The sequence below is a fragment of the Sphaeramia orbicularis genome, chromosome 7 (genome assembly GCF_902148855.1).
Source record: "Sphaeramia orbicularis chromosome 7, fSphaOr1.1, whole genome shotgun sequence".
Taxonomy (NCBI): domain Eukaryota; kingdom Metazoa; phylum Chordata; class Actinopteri; order Kurtiformes; family Apogonidae; genus Sphaeramia; species Sphaeramia orbicularis.
In genome coordinates, this window is record NC_043963.1 from 17,976,375 (window position 1) to 17,997,083 (window position 20,709).

The 20,709-nt window shown below is 36.7% G+C and overlaps 1 protein-coding gene across 1 annotated transcript in view; it reads right to left on the reverse strand.

The window, feature by feature from the left end:
- Positions 1-20,709, reverse strand: part of oprl1 (opiate receptor-like 1) — a 170,028-nt gene that overhangs the window by 36,497 nt on the left and 112,822 nt on the right. Inside the window, exons 2-3 of the mRNA XM_030138553.1 lie at positions 5,924-6,011; positions 72-254 (exon numbers count right to left, since the gene is read on the reverse strand). Of these exons, the coding sequence (XP_029994413.1) occupies positions 72-254; positions 5,924-6,011 (271 nt within the window). The remainder of the gene's footprint in view (positions 1-71; positions 255-5,923; positions 6,012-20,709) is intronic.

Genomic DNA, 20,709 nt, shown 5'->3' on the forward strand with positions numbered 1-20,709 from the left:
TTCTAATATATCCTTTTGTTGGCTTAGAATGGAGGTGTGAAAAGGTTATATGTGAGTGGGATGGCCTTTACCTTGGCTTTATGAGGAGTCCTCATGTCCAGGGCTTTGACCGGGTGGCAGACGGCCACATATCTGTCCATGCTCATCACTGTCAGGGTGAAGGTGCTGGTGAACATGTTGTAGTAGTCGATAGACACCACCGCTTTACACAGGGTGTTTCCAAATGGCCAGAAGCCGAGGAACACATCGGTGCCCTGGAAATAGCAGAAATGAGGAGAAAATGATCTGTAATGAGCATAAACTGGATGGATTGTATTATCAGTGTAGTCTTGCATAGCCAAATTTATCTTCACACTTGGTATCAGTGCCAGCGCTGGAGAAAGATACGCCTGAACCCATTGTCATTGAAGGAAAACTCACTGGCTTTCATTACTTTATTAAACTAATCGCACTTGGCAGCACTAAAACAAGAGTGCAGTGACATGAAGAGAGTTTCAGTGGAACATTTACACCTGGAGAGGAGAGTTTACACACAGTTTATACAGTTCTTATTGCATAAAAAAAAAAAAAAAAAAAATCAAAATTGTCAAGTTATTTAAACATACATTCGGCCCTCCGTTCCTTTTTAAGAAAATGGTCAGTGACCTTATCGTAACAAGTAGGCGTCTTTTTCAGGGACTGGACCAGTGTCCTCTGAATGTGCAGCAGAGCGAGGCTGCTTAGACAGCCTTGGCCCAGTGTGTTGTGTGTGTAAGACTTCAGCCTTTTTAAACAAGAGATGCTCCTTTCACTTCAACCTAGCCGACAGTATGATTGATTTAACTATCTACAAAACGATATTTAACTCGAACAAGAAATTATTAAATTATGTAACTGAAACAAGAAAACGCTGAAATTATGTTAAATTGAAACAAGGAAGTACAATGAGTGTGTTTTATTTACAGTGCAAGAAATGAACAAGTAATTTTGTAGTGGTTTCTCTCTTGATTTCACAGCAGAATGTGTGACGGTATTAAACTGAACTGTGTCAGTGAAGGAGCAGATCTGAAAACAGCTGTCAATCAAACGGGATTCAGCCTTTCGACTGATCCTCCAATCAGCACATGGGATTCTGGCGTCCAGCCCGGCCGAGCTCCAAACACAGCTCCATTCACGCCCAGAGACACCTGGCGTCTGGGGGCGGGACGACATCGTGGCATTTATCCAATTAGCGTCCAGTTTTGAGGCAATGAAAAAAACTGTTCCACTCAGTCCCATTGAAGTGCATGGACGCTGAGCGTCTACGGACAAATGCACTGAGCAGAGATCACATGAGAAAACAGCGCAACGGGAATGGATGAGAAGTGAACAACATTGAGTCCGCTGATTTGTGATAAAGCTGATTCTGAACGAACTCATCTTTGAGATGAACGTGTTCTAACACATTTGTAGTCAATAAAATGTCAACACAACCGTACATATTTAACCATTTAATTTTAGTAATTTTAGGGGAAGACGAGCTTCCCTTGCAGTCTATGAGAAATCACCACTGCTTATTGCCCTGTCCACACTGATGCAGGTATTAGGCAAAATCTATCTCTGTGATTGGGCCTCTAATCCACATGTAAATGATATTTTAGGTTGCAAAAATACAACCTTTTATCAAACAAGTGACTATTTTTGGTAATTTCCACGCACATTCACATTACAAGATAGTAATTGCTTTTCCATTGGATTTCTGTGCAAAACTTTACCAATATTTACCAAAACGTCGAAAAAACAGAAGTGTGTAATGTTGGTTTTTCCATTAAATCACAAATGTGATGATTTGTTTATTTATTATCGCGAGATGACACGAGAAGTCAACATGGCGATGAATGTAAATATGGTGTTGATTTACAGATATATTCATTGTTATTATATATTACCCCTCTATCCTACTAAATCCTTATCCTACTGAATTAAAGGGGATAATTAGACATGTGGCACATGCTAAACCAATGAACAATGCTCAAACACTTTTGGACATTATCAAATTCATCTTCAAACTGGCAACATTTCCAAATTATATATACATTGATCAGTACAGACAAAGATAGACATATACTTTGCCTTCTCGGCCGGAAACAAAGCCCTTATCAGCCACTATAGATAATGTAGTGTCAGATAAAACGTCAATTATGCGTTATCTAGCATTGTAGGAGTACCATGATCAATGCTGAAAAAAAAAAAAAAAAAAAAAAACAGATCGGAGCGAAGTTGCATCAAACAACACTACATGTGTTTGCTGTCGTCACTAGAAGACAACTGTACACTGTAAGATGTCAAATATACTTAAAAATGTTTTAGAATGCACTTAAAAATACAAGTTTGATGACATTACTAGAATATGTTAAGTATATTCAACTCATTTGTAGAGATAGTCGAATGTGTGAATACATTTAAGTTAGATGGATTTAAATGAATAAGTATTAGTTATGAACACATCTCTTTTTCTTATGACCACGTAAATTTTCAACTGCCCATGAAAGTCTGGACGTACCATTCTCAGTGCTTTTGGTCAAACGGTAGCTGCTGTAGGAGTTTCGGTGTTTATCCTACAAGATACAAATCAAAAAGTTCTAAGCGGCTGTCGACGATTGTTTGTTTTAAGTGTGAAAGGACTGTTTAGTTTTATTGTCCAAAATGTTTTTGTTCTATTATCCACCAGTTCCATCAACCAATTCCACGGACATTTTCTCTTAGCTAGGTGTCTGCTAGCTGACTTGCTACTTTTCTCAGTGGGGGAGACTATAAGCCTGGATAAGTTGAATTTACTTAAAAACATCAAGAAAAGTGGTTGCCTTAAAAGAATTAAGTAATGATTAATGAACTTTTTAAGTACATTTAACTTGAAGGAGTGATATTTTGCTTTTTTTTTTTTTAAACTGAATTATGCATTTTTAAACATTTTCCTGTGGTCTACATAAACTGTAAATGCTCTGCTTGGGTCTGAATTCTTTAATTCAACTCCACAGGTCCATCTTCAACCCTATTTCCGAGTAATGACACCAGAAAGGTCATTTTCAACGCTGGCCCTTTAAAAGCAAATGAGCCACTTTAGGCCCCGCCCCCTCCAGGTTGTTGACTGTGGTGCTCTGTCCTGTTCAACTAACAACTGAACATTTTAGGTAATCAGCTCGAAGTTTGGACATATTTTCGGTATGGACTACAACCGCTGCTGCTGATAAACAATTATGTAGTACTCGGAGAAATGTTCGTCGGAAGTCTTGACCTTATACATGTAAATGTCTTGATGTAACTAGTTTTTAAAAATTGCTTAACACATTAAGTAGGAATTAAAACAGGTTGTAAAAATCCACTTGATTTTTGACGAATATAAAGAAAGCTTTGCAGCACCTGGAGGGTTCAAATTCAAACTTTATGAACTATCAGGGTCCAAATACACAAATAAATGAACCAAAGACTAATAAAAGTGGGTTTAGCAAAATATGACCCCTTTGACCTTTTAGGTGCCTGAGTTTTTTAAAAAATATTCAATTTTGATATTAAGATTTCAAAAAGGTGTAGCTTGGAAGAAATTAGAGATAAAGTCACACTGTAAATGAGAAAAGTATTGGATCAGACCCAAAGTTTTTGATGATCTAATTTGCAGATTATGACCTCACAGGGCTGCGGCCATATTGGATTGTGTGTGATTGAAGTGGGTTTAGCAAAATATGACCCCTGTAGGGCGTTTTCACACTGCATACTTGAGTCCATATCCGAGTACTTTTGATCCCAAAGTCTACTTTATTTTATTAACCCTTTTAGCCCTATCAGCCCGCCCGCGGGCTGAAAAAATTATATTAATATTCATCTACTATAAAAATATAATAAATCAGGACAGTGGATGTTTTTTTCAACTTTTGCTCAAAGTTTAGACCCTAATGTTAATAAAAGTACATCAAAAGTGTATTTTAGTGCAAACTTTAACACTTTCAGTGCCATGGGCCGATTAAATCGGCTTTACGAAAACAACCTGTAAAGTGCCACGGGCCGATCAGATCGGCTTTGGAGAACACGCCATATTTGTGTACAAACAAACCATCCACCCCCATTTCTTTCTCACATTTCGATGACGTTCTTTCTGTGTCCCCCTTTTGAGACCAAGCAGACGGGAATTTGAGGTCACGCGACCGAATAATATTTTTATATCTTTTTAATGTTTCTTATTCTCCGGTGTTTCATCAGAGGGAGCCCTCCATGCCGGGGGGCGGCTGTGGACTCCGGGGGCTGTGGCGGGTGGGGGTCCCAGTTGGCCCTCTCCCACTAGTTGGGATGCGGGGCTATGCTGCTGGTGCCTGGTCGCCGGGGTCGGCGGCTGCCTCCTGGTGCGGAAGGCTCCCTGAGACAGCGCCTCCTAAATTGATGTTTTACTTTTACTTGTACATTTTTGTTCTGGTCTACCCGTGCTCAGTCAGTCTTCTTAAGTATGTGTGAGCTTGTGGGTTTGCATGTATATGTGTGTGTGTGTGTGTGTGTGTGTGTGTGTGTGTGTGCGGGTGAGTGGGTGGGTGTGGGTGGGGGGCGGTACTGATTTTTAAACTGATATGTAAAGCACTTTGTGCTACAGTTTTTAATGTATGAAAAGTGCTACATAAATAAAGATGATGATGATGATGATGATGATGATTATTATTATTATTATTATTATTATTATTATTATTATTATTATTATTATTATTATAAATTATGCAAATTACGATCAATAATGAATCGGCTGCGTCCGGTGCGTTTTGGATTTAATCAGCAATCAGTCGGATGTTACCGAGCGGTTTCCTGCAGGATTCTTCAAATATTATAAAAACGACGCAAAATACTGAAAAACGGCCAAATTCTGTGGCACTTTTAAGGCTTATTATCCCCTTAACTGTCTGGCACTTATAGAGTTAATGTTCAAACATGATTTTTAATCTTTGTGGGGTGAAATATACACTATTAAAAATCTCCGACACGAACAATTAATTTATGCAATCCAGCCGAAAAAGAACAGGCGAGGATAAAAAATTCCAATTTCTCTTTTAGTTTGTTACAGTTTACTCAGGCATAGTAATAGATACAATATTTTAGACAATGGGAATAGATTCTGTGAGGTTACTAAATGTCCATAGACACCAAAAACATCCATATGAACCTTATTAGTGTGAAGTAATTCTTCATTTACTTTGGGTATGTCTTTTTAGGTGTTCTTCCCCTGAAAATATGGTCAGGGTTTAACATGAATGTGAATGCAAACATTCTGTGTTTGAGTACCATACCCGAGTCCAGCTGAGAAGGTAGTACTGAGTACGGACTACGTAGACTCCAGTACAGTACGTTGTCGTGTGAAAGCGACCTGTGCCCAAGACCGGATGGGACCGAATCACCACCAAAGTGGGTTTAGCAAAATATGACCCCTTTAAAATCTTGGTTAAATGTACTTCAAAAGTTCATTACTCATTACTTCATTTTTTGAAAGCAACCACTTTTTTAAACTCAGCTTACAGCTTACAGCGTGACACCATATTTGTTACCTAGCAACAATAAGTGCTGTGGAAATAAAGTTGTGGGTGCTTTCAACACAAAAAACATGTGCTTGCTGAAACAGGTTCTCAAATGCCTAAAAGTCCTTGTAAACGAAAATAACCGAGCAGATCTGGCTTATTGCACTGATGTAAATCTTGCGCATGTATTTGCTGATGTCGTGTCATGTCATGGGGGGGGGGGGGGTCTTTGAAGATGGTAACATGCTGGTAGAGGAAAGGGAGTAGAATGTGGTGGAAGAGTTTGCTAATGCGAGGCTTATTTCGACAGCCTTTCTGGAAGTCAGAGCGTATGCGACGCTGTGTGACAGGGGCTTATTTCCAAACGCAGATCATTAAAAAGGTTTTCATTAATGCTGTGTTTACTTAAAAGTTCTTACCTGGAAAGGCAAAGTAGCCAAGAACAAGGAATCTGCCAGCGCCAGGTTAAAGATGTAGATGTTAGTTGCCGTCTTCATCTTTGTATATCTGAGGAAATAAGGAAGAAACGGCACAAAAGGGGTTAAAGGTCAGAAAAGAAAACACAAGGAGGACTCCATTTCACATCTTTTTTTTTTTTTTTAACACATATCTTTATTAAGGTTTTCACACATTTCTTCTAAAATACTTAAAGGAGGACACTGATATGACTGCATCTTAGAGCCAAGGTTATAATGGTTTTGGATTTTTCATTATAGTTTAGTTTTATTTAGTTTAGACTTTTTTTTCCCTCTAATTCAGTTAGTTTTGATTCGTTTTTAGAGCAGGTTTGTTAGGTGTTATTAGTTTTCATTTTCTTCTAAATGCTTAGTTTTACTTTAGTTTTCCTTTTTTTTTTTATATATCTTTTGTTTTCTTCTCTGTCGTATTCACATAAATCCCGTACAGGACTCGGCTGATTTCTCCCCACTTTAGTCTCTAAGTTGCCAGGTAGAGTGGGGACGAGAAGACGACTCGTATGGTGCCGCTAGCTAAAATTGCTGACGCAAAATAAATCGATTTCAAATCAATCCAACATCGACAAAGACGAAAATGAAGGGAACTGTTTCCATAATTTTTATACATTTTAGTTAGTTTTGTAAGCACACAATAAAGTTTCAGTTAGTTGTTGTTTTTTCTTTTAATTACAGTTTTTATTTATTTCAGTTAACGAAAACGTTTTTTCATTTCGAGTTTTCGTCATTTCGTTAGTTTTCGTTAACGATAATTACCTTGCTTGGAGCGAATAAAACTACGAATCTGAAAATATTTGAACGAATAGGTTTGAGAGATTCCAAATTGTGTTTAACGCTTTCATGCATGAATTATGAGAACCTTAGTCTAGATTTTTTTCCTGAGTGTTTTTGTTCCTCTTACGGCATGAAAAAACAATGCGATGGAATTTTTTTTATTGAACCTATTTTTTTATGAAGTTAGATTTCTTTATTGCTTTAACTAAAAAAAAAAAAAAAGAAATCAATAAAAAGAAAGTGTTTGAATGCAAAAAAAAAATAATTACGATACAAAAAATTGCATTTGAACACTTTTTTTTCTTTATTTGAAAAGTTTTTTTTTATTTGAAGTGATTTTTTTTATTGAAATTTTCATTTTTTTAATTGAAAAAAAATAATTAATTTTTTAAATTAATTAAAAAAAAAAAAAAAAAAAAAAAAATATATATATATATATATATATATATATATATATATATATATATATATATATATATATATATATATATATATAATTTTTTTAAATTTTTTTTTTTGTTACAGCAATAAAGAAACAAATCTACCGTCGTAATTTTTCGTGGAGTTCCAAAAATGTCCACTCTGCTGGACACCATGTGTTTAACCCTTTCATGCACGAATTATGAGAATCTAAATCAAATTTTTTTCCTAAGTGTTTTTATTCCTCTTTAATCATGAAAAAAGCAGTGACTGAAAACTTTCTTCTGAAAAATAAATTTAAAAAATAATAAAAAAAAAAAAAAAAAAAAATCTTATGAACCTATTTTTCATGAAGTTGCAAAAATGTCCACTCAACTGGACACCATACGTTTAATTTTTGACACACAGAAACATGTATTTACTGATAAATTGTGTGAAAACTATGGGTAACGCTTGTGATTCTGGGGGTTTATGCTCAGGAGAGAGCTGCATAATGTTACCAGTTCATGTCAGAAAAGATATGTAGCGTCTTAAAACTTTGATAAACATATGTGGAAAAAAAAAAAAAAAAAAATCCATGAATATACAAGAGAACAGTTTTAGAACAGCTGTCCACTGTAGTGACCAGTATGCATGAAAGGGTTAATTTTTGAAGCAAAGAATGCAATATCAGAAAGTGATATACTGTGTGAAAACTATAAAATCAAACATTTTTAATGCAGCTAATCTGATGTTTTCTCACATTTTATCATATTCACAATTTTTTATAAGCTGTTGATTTACTGTAGATATACTCCAACATGTCACTGCAGATCAGATTTAACTAGAACAGCAAAGCTATACAGTAGTAATGGCATGAATGTCAGTGCATGGGATGGTGCATAAGCGTCCACTGTGTGAACTCATATCGAACTAAAACAACAAAACCCATGAATATATTAGAGAACAGATGGAGAATAGCTGTCCACTGTGCATGCATGAAAGGGTTAAAGGGTTTCAAGGGACATAAAAATATTATCTCTATAAAGGTCTGAAAGCCTTTGTACAGGATTCCATTTCACATCTAACATTTTAATCCAACCTCAATTTCAGACTTCAGTCGCGCCTGTTTGACAAACACAGTTGTTCTCTGTGGCTGAAGGTGAAACACATTGTTTAAATGCACAAGCTGTCGTCGCAGGGTGTCCTGAAATGGCTGTTGATAATGATTTGTTTTGTGCACTCGCAGCAGCAGGAGAGAAGACACTGCTAATATGGACGGACCAAAACCCGCAGGACGCTGGAACTCTCATAACAACCCTAATAAAATAATATAAAGCACATGACTGGGTCTGAAACCCAAATAGACTATTGGACATTTTGGCAATAACACCTCATAGCTTATCTCAGACAACTGGCACTGAGTCAATAAAGTGATTGAGTAGACTCGTAATAATGCTGTTTTTGTTTTTGGTTTTTTTTTGTCAGTTCACCATGTGACAGTTTTTAAGTTCCTATTATTACTTATAAAGGAAAAGCACTTTCTTTCAAAAACAAAAGATCAGTTATCCTCACAAATCACAGATAATTTGTCAGAAAATGCTTCACTTTGTCATGCACTTTCCCTTCAAACTGTTCTTTAACGTCTACTTTTACCTTGATGTTTCGACCAATAGTCAGTTTTTAAAAGCCGATACAACTCCTGATCTCATCCCACTCCACGTCAAAAATGTGGACCACTGAAAACAAAGCATTATGAAGACCCAAAATGGACTATTTTTCAATATTTATTATTAAAAACCAGATGATTCTTGAACTGAACACTGGATGAAAGTGAAGGCATAAACACATGTGAATCGCCAAATAACAAATTAATAGAAATTGATGAACAAATGCAGGAATTAACGATAAACTAACCCTAAAATATCTATAAGGGAGGATTTTTTAAATTTTTTAATCTTTGAGCTATGTATTATTTTTCACCCAAAGTCAGTATTTTCAGTTGACTATACCCATCTATCTATCTATCTATCTATCTATCTATCTATCTATCTATCTATCTATCTATCTATCTATCTATCTATCTATCTATCTATCTATCTATCTATCTATCTATCTATCTATCCCATCATCCATCCATCTCATCATCCATCCATCCATCCATCCATCCATCCATCCATCCATCCATCCATCCATCCCACTTACTCATCATCTATCTATCCATCCATCCATCCATCCATCCCACTTACTCATCATCCATCCATCCATCCATCCATCCATCCATCCATCCATCCATCCATCCCACTTACTCATCATCCATCCATCCATCCATCCATCCATCATCCCACTTACTCATCATCCATCCATCCATCCATCCATCCATCATCCCACCTACTCTTCCATCCATCCATCCATCCATCCATCATCCCACCTACTCTTCCATCCATCCATCCATCCATCCATCCATCCATCCATCCATCCATCCATCCATCCATCCATCATCCCACCTACTCTTCCATCCATCCATCCATCCATCCATCATCCCACCTACTCTTCCATCCATCCATCCATCCATCCATCCATCCATCCATCCATCCATCCATCCATCCATCCATCATCCCACCTACTCTTCCATCCATCCATCCATCCATCCATCCATCCATCCATCCATCCATCCATCCATCCATCCATCCATCTTTTACATGAATTAACCTATTATTCTGGATGAACATGCAAAATCCTCCTTCTTGGACCTTCTTCCTGTGAGCTAACAGTGCTAACCACTGCACCACCATGCCCTAAACCTCTGTTACTTGACATTGGTTAACTGGCTAAACTGATTAGTGGGTATGTCTCTGTTCTACAGTATTTTAAAAGTGTTTGACCACTACCGTAAAGTCCAAATTCCTGTCCAGATAGTGCACCACCTCTTTTGTGTGCAGTATAATCAAAGCTAAAAGCACTTGACTGAAATATTAGAATGTGGGATAACATTAGCGCTCAGAAGACACTGGATAATCCCCAAAAGCTGTAAAAAAGACGTATGATAACCTAAGAATGGACTGTAATGTTGAATGTACTGTATAAAAAAAAAGATATAAACTTCATGGAACGTTTATGACCATATAAGTGTGAGATTTCTAAATTTATGATGTGTATGTGAACGCAACCTTACGTCAATTGCAGAGTTTATGAGGTGAACTGAATGTACCCTGAAGTCCAGTCTGTAAATGAGACCAAAACACCATACAAGCTCAACAGTTCTTTCTGCAGAAGTGAAACCAATGCAGAGTGAAAATATGCAAAGATTATCATCAACACCGACATGAATATCTGCCTGTTTTGACATGTTATCACCAGTCCTGTCCTTCCTCTGAGTTCCTGGTTTGTCTATGTTGGGTGCGTCTGATGTTACGACTGCAGATTTTTTCTGTATTTCTACTTCAGCAAACTGTGGATAAAACTTTATAAAAACGCATTGCAGTCAAACATTTCCTCGTGTCTCACCCCTCTCCTCCCTCTTCATTCAGTCTGGCCTCAGGCTCTGCTGCTCTCCTCCTTTTTTACCATAGTCTTCTCTGTCTTTTTTTTTTTTTGTTCTCCACAGGTCCTCTTCTTTTCCACATTACCAGTTTTAGATGACACTCACTCAGCATTCACTCTGTTTTTTTTTTTTTTTCCCAGCCTTTCACTCTTCTATTCTGTTACATCTCAGCTTCTATGTCTCTGTCTTTCATCCTTTCAGCTTTCTCATTACCTTCCTCTCACTTTTTGGTTTGTTCCCTTTCACTTGTTATCTGTCTCCACAGGCTACATCTTTGGATCATTTTTGCAGCACTTTCAACTCCCACAAAATATGTCCATAAGCAACTTAAATGTAACTATAAATAGGTTCTGTCACAACCCATAAAGATCCAAACAACCACTGGTGACCAAAGTTATCTACCAATATACAATGTTTAATACCTGTTCCACGAATCGTATCAATCCATGTAAATAACTGGTGTAAAATACAGTTTATCATCTTTTCATGGCCATCAGATATGACCCATTTGGATGTTCAGAGGCTCTGTAGTTACCATGGAAACACCGTCATCTACTACAACATTGATTCACCAGTAAAATCCATGGAGTTTGACAAATGATAGCCGATGAAGACACTTGTTTTATGTTCAATTAATGAAATATTTGCTGAAAAGGTTACTTTTTCTTCATTTTTCTCTGTCTGATATTATGACAATTAACCCTGTAAAGCCTGAACCATTAAATCATTGACAGAAAATTCCAGTTCTTTGAAACTGGAGCCTTTATTGGTCCTTCTGAACAACCCACATTTTTTTTTCCATCCATCCATCCATCCATCCATCCATCCATCCATCCATTATCCACCGCTTATCCGGAGCCGGGTCGCGGGGGCAACAGGCTAAGTAGGGATGCCCAGACTTCCCTCTCCCCAGACACCTCCTCCAACTCTTCCAGGGGGACCCCAAGGCGTTCCCAGGCCAGCGGAGAGACAGTCTCTTCAACGTGTCCTAGGTCTTCCCCGAGGCCTCCTCCCCAGGGAGGCGTCCAGGAGGCATCCGAAACAGATGCCCGAGCCACCTCAGCTGGTGGCTCAGGCATCTTTTTTTTTTTTTCAAATATCAATTTCCTTGTATGAGTTTAAATTTTGTATCATATTTGATACATCAGGTCTCAATGCTTGAATATTAATATTTTTGAACAAACAAAAACATAATATAACACAAACATGCCTAACAAATTGGTAATTCAAAAATAAGATCTGCCTCCTTCCTCATTAATGAGTCTTGTGGTGTCACTGGAAAGGCCTCTGGTGAATGAATTCCTCCCCCTGGTGGATTATCTGTGTATTGCATGTATCTAATTGTATACACCAGGTTTTTCAAGAAAAAAAAAATCACACTGATCATGTAGAGGGCTTCAAAACTCATGTATCAAATATGATACATTTTGGCATGATATGGTTAACTGTAATCAGAGCTTTTACAAACATCTACATGATCAGTGAATTAAATATGGGAAAATACCTGATTTTTATTGAAGAAACGCAAAATACAGAGGATAATATAATAATAAATGGTGATAAATCACTTAAGAAATGTTAAATAGAGAGAAAAACTCATTTAGAAACTGCCACAAAAGTAGCACTGGGTTTTTATGGGATAAACATCATGCCTTCCATATTACATTTTACTTCAACAAAATAAAAAATAATGTTGCGGAAACACTACATTTGGATATTTCAACAACTTATCTTCAATATTTAGCGTGGAATTTAAAGGTTGAAAGAGGTTCATATTAATCCACTTAGATCCTCTTGTGTGTTTAACCCACTTTAATTAAATTTTGTGTCCAACCCAGTTAAATCCTGTTCTCAGATCTGGGTCAAACTTACTGTGATCAACTAAAAATACTTAAACGCCTGTACTTACAGAAAGCTTTAGGGGGAAGCCGCTGCTTTCAGGTCAATTCTCAAACTCTGAAAAGCGACTGTTTCTATTCTTAACTGAGATGCACTAGATTTACATCATGGCAGCTTTTCAGCGTTTCAGACTTCAATAGACACAACTGACTATGAAAAATGTGTTTACACATGGGAATATTACAAGTGTAAGATTAACCCATAAAGACCCAGTGGTACTTTTGCGGAGGTTTCCAAAAGATGTTTTTCTCTATATTTAACCTTTCTTAAGAGATTCTTAACCATTTATTGTAATATTATCTTCTTCATTTTGAGATTTTTCATTATAAATCATGTATTTCCCTATATTTAATTACTTAATTAATTAATCATGTAGATGTTCATAACAGCTCAGAGTAAAGTTGAGGGTTATTATATCAAAAACAGAGAAAACTGAAGAAAAAGTGGGTCTTTCCATGAAACTGGGTTTATTTTGGTATCTGGCACTTTTCCAGCTTTTTTAGGCCAAATAATAAAAGAGAAATTTAGACATATTTCCCCCCAGGATGTACCTAATGATGACCTCAGATAAATGCAAAAAAATTATACTCTTGCTCTGAGCCATCCCAAAATTAATGAAATTTTAACAGAATATTGGAGCCAAAAATAGGACCAAAACTGGGACATGAAAAGCTGCCTAGGTGTCAGTACATTTTATCTTGAAAACATCACTTGAAATGTCTTATATACCACTATAAATAAAGACACTGTTAAATTTGTCGATCCTAGTGGTTTTTCTAATCCACTAGTGGGTTTTTCATGAATCTGTCTCATTTCAGGTTTAGTGTGCATCCCATCGTGTCCACTCAGGTTACATGCAGAACCTACCCATTCAAACACAAATAAATCATGAGTGATTTTGCAACAGCGGCCATTTTTGTGAAACACCGTGCCTTGCATTTAGTTTGATTCCCAAAATGTACCAGCTTCATAGAAGCATCCGAGTGAATTTTTTGGCAAATCTCTCATCAACTGAACATAAACCCAGTGTGTCCATTCACTGTCATTGATCCAACTCCATGGGTTTTACTGAGGAATCAATGTTGTAGAAGATGACAGTGTTTCCACGTTCACTACGGAGCCTCTGAACGTCCAAATGGGTCATATCTGATGACCATGAAAAGACGACAAACTGTATTTCACACCAATTATTCACATATATTGATCAGATTAGTGGATCAACAGGTATTAAACAGTTTACATTAGTAGATGGTTTCGATTAGTTGTCGCTTTTCCATTGACCGTCAAATTGCGCAAATATAACTTGTGTATAAAAATTTACCTAATGGAAAAATTACAATTTCGTCCAAAGTCTCATTTTTCAATTAAAAGTTTTTGCGCTGGCAAGAGGTGGTTTTCGGGTGTAACACAAATGTTATAACATGCAAAACTGCAATGGAAAGACCTTTTTTCGCAACTAGTCAGGTGAATTAAAAAAACGGATGTTGACGTACATTACAATAAGCGAAGAAGAAGAAAAAACATGTCGCAGTATGTGTGGACACAACCAGAAAACCCAGTCATTTTGTAATTTACTACAAGATAGAGGAGTAATATATAATAATAATGAATATATCTGTAAATCAACACCATATTTACGTTCGTCACCATGTTTATGGAATGACTTCTCGTATCATCTCGCGATAATAACTAAACAAATCATCGCATTTGTGATTTACTGGTGAATCAGTGTTGTAGAAGATGATGGTGTTTCCACGGTAACTACAGAGCCTCTGAACGTCCAAATGGGTCATATCTGATGACCATGAAAAGACGACAAACTGCATTTCACACCAATTATTCACATGTATTGATAGGATGCAGGATGATAGGTGCAAGGGTGTCAAACTCATTTTAGTTCAGGGGCCATATTCAGCTAAATTTGATCTGCAGTGGACCAGACTAGAAAAATAATAACATAATAACCTATAAATAATGATAACTGCAAATGTTTGTCTTTGTTTTAGTGTAAATAAACAGTAAATTATTTAAATACTTACTTTATAAACTATCCAAAAAAAAAAAAAAAAAAACTGAAAAAACTGAAAGTTAAATTAAAAAATGTAAAAAAATTTAGTGCAATTTTATCAGTATTCTTCCTCCTCTTCTCATTTGTCCATGTACATTATGGATCAGATCTACAAAGACACTAAACACTGAGGAACAGGCAGAAAAGAGTTCAAATTGTGCTTAATTTTCTTTAGACATTTCAGGTTATTCATATTTGTTTAGGTTATTCACATTTTAGTGTTACAGGATAGTTTGTAAATGTAAATATTTTCATAATTTAATGTTATTTTTTGCACTAAAACAAAGAAAAAAAAATTAAGTTGTTAATTCTAGATTTTTTTTTGATTAATTCAAGATTTATTTTTTTTTTACTTAATCGAAGATTTTTTTGGGCTTAATTCAAGATTTTTTGCTATATTTGAGATTTTTTTTGACTTAATTCAAAATTTTTTCACTTAATTGAAGGTTTTTTTTTTTTTTTTGCTTAATTCAAGGTTGTTGTTTTTAGTTTACTTAATTGAAGATTTTTTTGGGCTTAATTCAAGGTTTTTTGCTAAATTTGAGAATTTTTTTTGGCTTAATTGAAATTTTTTTTTTTTACTTAATTGAAGATTTTTTTGGGCTTAATTCAAGATTTTTTTTTAACTTAATTGAAGATTTTTTTGGGCTTAATTCAAGATTATTTTTTAACTTAATTGAAGATTTTTTTTGGCTTAATTCAAGATCTTTTGCTAAATTTGAGAATTTTTTTTGGCTTAATTGAATTTTTTTTTTTTTTTTTACTTAATTGAAGATTTTTTTTTTTGCCTTAATTCAAGATTTCCTTCCTTAATTCAAGCAAAATTATTATTTTTTGCTTAATTCAATTCAAGACTGTGGAATTTTTGCACTTGGCAAAAACATCTCAGGGGCCGAACTGGACCCTTTGGTGGGCCACATTTGGCCCCCAGGCCGCATGTTTGACACCCCTGGATTAGTGGATCAGCAGGTATTCAACAGTTTATATCAGTAGATGCTTTTTATCATGAGTGGATGTTTGGGTTTTTATGAGTTAAAGCTCAGAAGTGCAGAGTACTGAAGTCTTACAGTTCTTACAGTAACTTGTTGACTCTGGTCTAAATCTGGATTGTGAAACCAAAACACTCTCTGACTAATCCTTTCATTGCCATTAGAGACTTTTTAACAGGCACAATGAGGCCAACTCAGTACAACTCTACACTAGTTGTTGCTCGTACACACATATGAGGATGGTGCAGTCTCAAAGCTGCAGTCCCAGGATAATTCCCTGTCTGGTATTGTTCTGAGTTCTGCTGTACATTTTGTTTCTGTTCTTTGTGAGCTCACCTCGGGACGCCTACGTTACAGTTTGATGCGTAAAGCCCATCCCAGCTGAAACTCCAAACCTGTTGCTCCCCACAGAGCAGCTCACAGGGGTAATGGGTTACGAAAGTAATGCATTACAGTAACAGATTACTTTTTTGCTGTAACACAGTAGTGTAAGGCATTACTAATCAATTGTCAGTAATATTTTACTCGGTACATGTTCAATAGCACTTCTGTTATAACACACTTTTCGCCCATAATTTAAGTGCACAAATAGAAAAAACTAATAAAACAGCAAGACCTTATGGAATCATACTTTTCTTTTTAAAAATGGAAAAGATTAAGTTTTCTGTTTGTGCATTAATTATTTTGTTTTATTAACAATGGAATCCTTTTTTCTCTACTGTCAAAAAGAGTGTCCTGCTGTCTCTTATGTCCTTTTGATGGAAAAATTTGTTGTTAGTATGCATTACATTAACTCTTAATCAACCCTGAGCATTGTAAAGACCAGTTGATAATATTTTTTTTGTTGTTGTGTTTTTTTTCTCTTCTTTTGTGTTTAATAGGTCTGTACTTTGTTGTATAATGTGTTTTTACCTCCGCCAGTAGGTACTGTGATCACTTTGCTGTGTGTTTGTTTGTCAGTCCCTCCAGGATTTCACGGGCATTTTTTGTGATTGTTGCGGCCTAAAAATGCCTGATTTTGCGGCAGCTTTTCCAAAAAATTGCGGCAAAAGTTGCGATGATTTGAGGCTTCTTTTCTTAAAGTCACAGGAACATGGGCATTTGCAAAATAGCTAGAACAGTCTTTTTGGAGTTTTTAGTCTTAAAAAGCACCAGGAAGCAATGATTTTAAACAAAACAGGCTTTTTTTTCATTCATTCATTTATTTTTTGTGTATAAGGAATTCATATCAGAGCAAATACATTAATAAAGATGATCAAGACAAAATAACAATTGTCGTGTACACTAGTAATAACAAAATAAATTCAATATGTACGGCTCAAAAAGGAGCGGGAAGAAGAAAACTTATTAAATCCCACCCCCATCTCACATTAACACAACACAACACATGACTTTGGCTTCTTTACTGATATAGTAGTGTATTTAGGGTTAGGGTTAGATGTATTACATGGTTTAGATGGGTTACATGCACACACAGAGACACACATGCACATAGAGACACACATGCACATAGAGACACACATGCACATAGAGAGACATACATGCACATAGAGAGACATACATGCACATAGAGATACACATGCACATAAAGACACACATGCACATAGAGAGACACACATGCAAATAGAGAGACACACATGCACATGGAGACACACACATACACACACAGACTGACATGCACATAGAGACACACATGCACACACAGAGACACACAGACACACACAGAGACACACATGCACACACACAGACACACACACACACAGACACACCTACATACATAGAGACACACATACACAGACACACACACAGACACACATACACACAGAGACACACATACACACACAGAGACACACATACACACAGACTGACATGCACATAGAGAGAGACAGGCACACAGTTCAGCCAAACTTGGGTTGCTTTCTATCTAACACATAAGAGTAAACATTAATATTAACACCAAGTTTAACGATTATTTTTGTTTGTGAGCTTGTTTTTTAACTCCACACACAGACTAGCGCTCGCACTCCCTCACACACACACATGCGCGCACAGACACACACACACACACTACACAGAAAGGAAAGCATGCCTCCACAGGTTCTTTCTTCTTCTCTTCTATTGCCTTATAGAGTATATCTGCGCTAACCTTAACACTTTCAGCTCCTGCTATTGTTCTGAATCCAACAGCCTCCGTCATTGGGACTTGTCTCGTCTTTCCTCTTCCACTTTCAGCCGTTCTCCTGCATGTTTTGCGGTTGAAAAGTGTCTGTGGAGCGGCCACTTCCATTCGTGTTCCACCACAATATTGCAGGCGGTGCAGAACAGTATACTTCTGCTTTTGTGTCACACATCTAGAAACCAGTGGTGGAGAATCCCAGATCCATAAAGTAAAAGTCCTGCCTTGTATTTGTTCCAACCATTCACTGAACCAGCCCATTTTGATGAGCACAACTCCTCATCCGGGTAGGTGGGATAATTAGTGGAATCACCTGTGTTAAGTGAACAGGTAGAACCAATACATGGCAGGACTTTTACTTTATGGAGCTGGGATTCTCCACCACTGCTAGAAACTGACTTGCACGAACGTTGGCAGTGATATTTGTCGGTAAATGTGGGCGTTATGCGTCGCACATGTCTTCATCTTCTCTACCGTCAACAAGGAAGTAAACGTGATGACGTACATGTCATGTAGACAGGGGTGGGCGAAAGGGGGCTAAGGTGATCGGTCAAATTTGCGGAAAATTCGCGGTGATTGGATGAAATTGCAGCGCCACGCAGAATTCGCGGTGATTGGTTGAATTTGTGTTAATAGTTGCGATCGCAACATTGCAAATTCCTGGAGGGACTGGTGTGTTTTTTAGCAACTTTACAGGAAAACTATTCCAACCATCTTTACCAAATTTTACCCACAGATAGGCCTAGGTCCTGGGACAAACCCATTAAATTTTGGGCCAAGTAGGCCAAAGTTCAAGGTCACAGCAAGGTCATAAAATCTTTAATTTTCCTATCTGTCATCATTGAGCAATTTTCGAAAATGTATAAAAAAATTCAAAACGACTCCGATTAGCCTCCAATTTGATCCACCCGTAGCTTACAGGGTGGGGAAGCAAAATTTACAATGAACATTTAGTTGTTTTTCTCAGCAGGCACTATGTCAATTGTTTTGAAACCAAACATATATTGATGTCATAATCATACCTAACACTATTATCCATACCTTTTCAGAAACTTTTGCCCATATGAGTAATCAGGAAAGCAAACGTCAAAGAGTGTGTGATTTGCTGAATGCACTCGTCACACACAAAGGAGATTTCAAAAATAGTTGGAGTGTCCATAAAGACTGTTTATAATGGAAAGAAGAGAATGACTATGAGCAAAACTATTACGAGAAAGTCTGGTAGATACTATTAAAGAAGAATGGGAGAAGCTGTCACCCGAATATTTGAGGAACACTTGCGCAAGTTTCAGGAAGCGTGTGAAGGCAGTTATTGAGAAAGAAGGAGGACACACAGAATAAAAACATGTTCTATTATGTCAATTTTCTTGTGGCAAATAAATTCTCATGACTTTCAATAAACTAACTGGTCATACACTGTCTTTCAATCCCTGCCTCAAAATATTGTAAATTTTGCTTCCCCACCCTGTATAACAATATCTTGTATCCGGCACAAAATTGTCCACATCCACTGTGGAATGTGGACTCTGTGGACATTTCAATTTAACACTGAAAATCCCATTTACAACACATTTTTCATTATAACTCAACAAATATTGATTGGAATTTAATATAATTTGACAAACACATGACTGGTACCAAGCTTAAACTTTTTCTGCTGTATGGAACAACCTTGAAACTGTTTAATAAAAAAAAAAATAAATAAATAAAAAAAAATAGTCGATCCACACATACACACCGTTCGGGGTGCTTGGCAGAGGTTTGCGTTCTCTGAACACTTGTTTAGTATTGTGTCTGGTTCCTTACGTCTAAGTGCATGTTCATGTAAATGTATAATTTAAAAAAAAAAAAATCAACCTCATTGACTGTATGTTCTGTGTTATAGAAGACGACTGAATAAACTTAAACCTTAAATGTATGTGAAGCATTAAGAGAGAGAGAGACAAAATCTTCCATTTTTATCCTTTTCCTTCTTAATTTCACATTCACATTTCATAGTCGTCACATTGTTTTCTCCAGCTCTCCCTTCTCTGCAGGAAGCCTGAAACTCTTCACGCAGAATATAACATGGTTGTTCATCTTTCATCGACTCTCCTCACGAGGGATGGGTCTCCATCTCAGACCCCCTTCTCTCTGACCCCTCCCCCCCCCCGCCCCAGAACATCCTTACTGTCTTCTCTGTGGACTCTTTTCTGGTCTGTTTTGATCTGTTTTGTCGCCGGCCTTCTGTCTTTGCAGATGCTTGAAAACAACCTCTCTATTCAGTACAGGGCTCTTTAAATTCTCTCACTCTTCTCTTTCTCCAGTTCTGAGTATGACATTATAATTATGATTTCAAGGCTGCAGCCGGGAGCAGAAAAGGAAAAAACGATGAACAAAAAAAAAATAATAATTCAATCGAAGAAAGGACAAAGACCCTTGAGGATACATGAGGACATACAGTACAGAGTGTACTATTTCTGTGGATAGATCGAGATTTCCTCATGCTATGTTTCCGATGTTTCTCTGGAAAAAACAAGTCTTTTGAGGTGATGCAACTTATTACATCAGCTGTGTTTCTTTGATGATATAGAAACATTCCATTATTTTTGCTTTTATTCGAACATTTATGGTCTCTTGGCGTGTGGTCCAAAGTTCATACGAGATGGAAATTAACATATTTATGCCCAGAAACTGACCCATATTACTTATAATACGCTCTCCTCAGACAAAAAGAAGTAAAATTTATGTATGAGGTTGGAAACATGAACACTTATCTCCTCTGTTCTATCCCCAGCTGCCTCCTTCTAAGGTTTGTCCATATTTAACAATGTCATACGACCAGTGTTATACTTTGTTTTAATGCACTCATTCGTATAACCTCAAGAGTTTAGCATAAAAAAA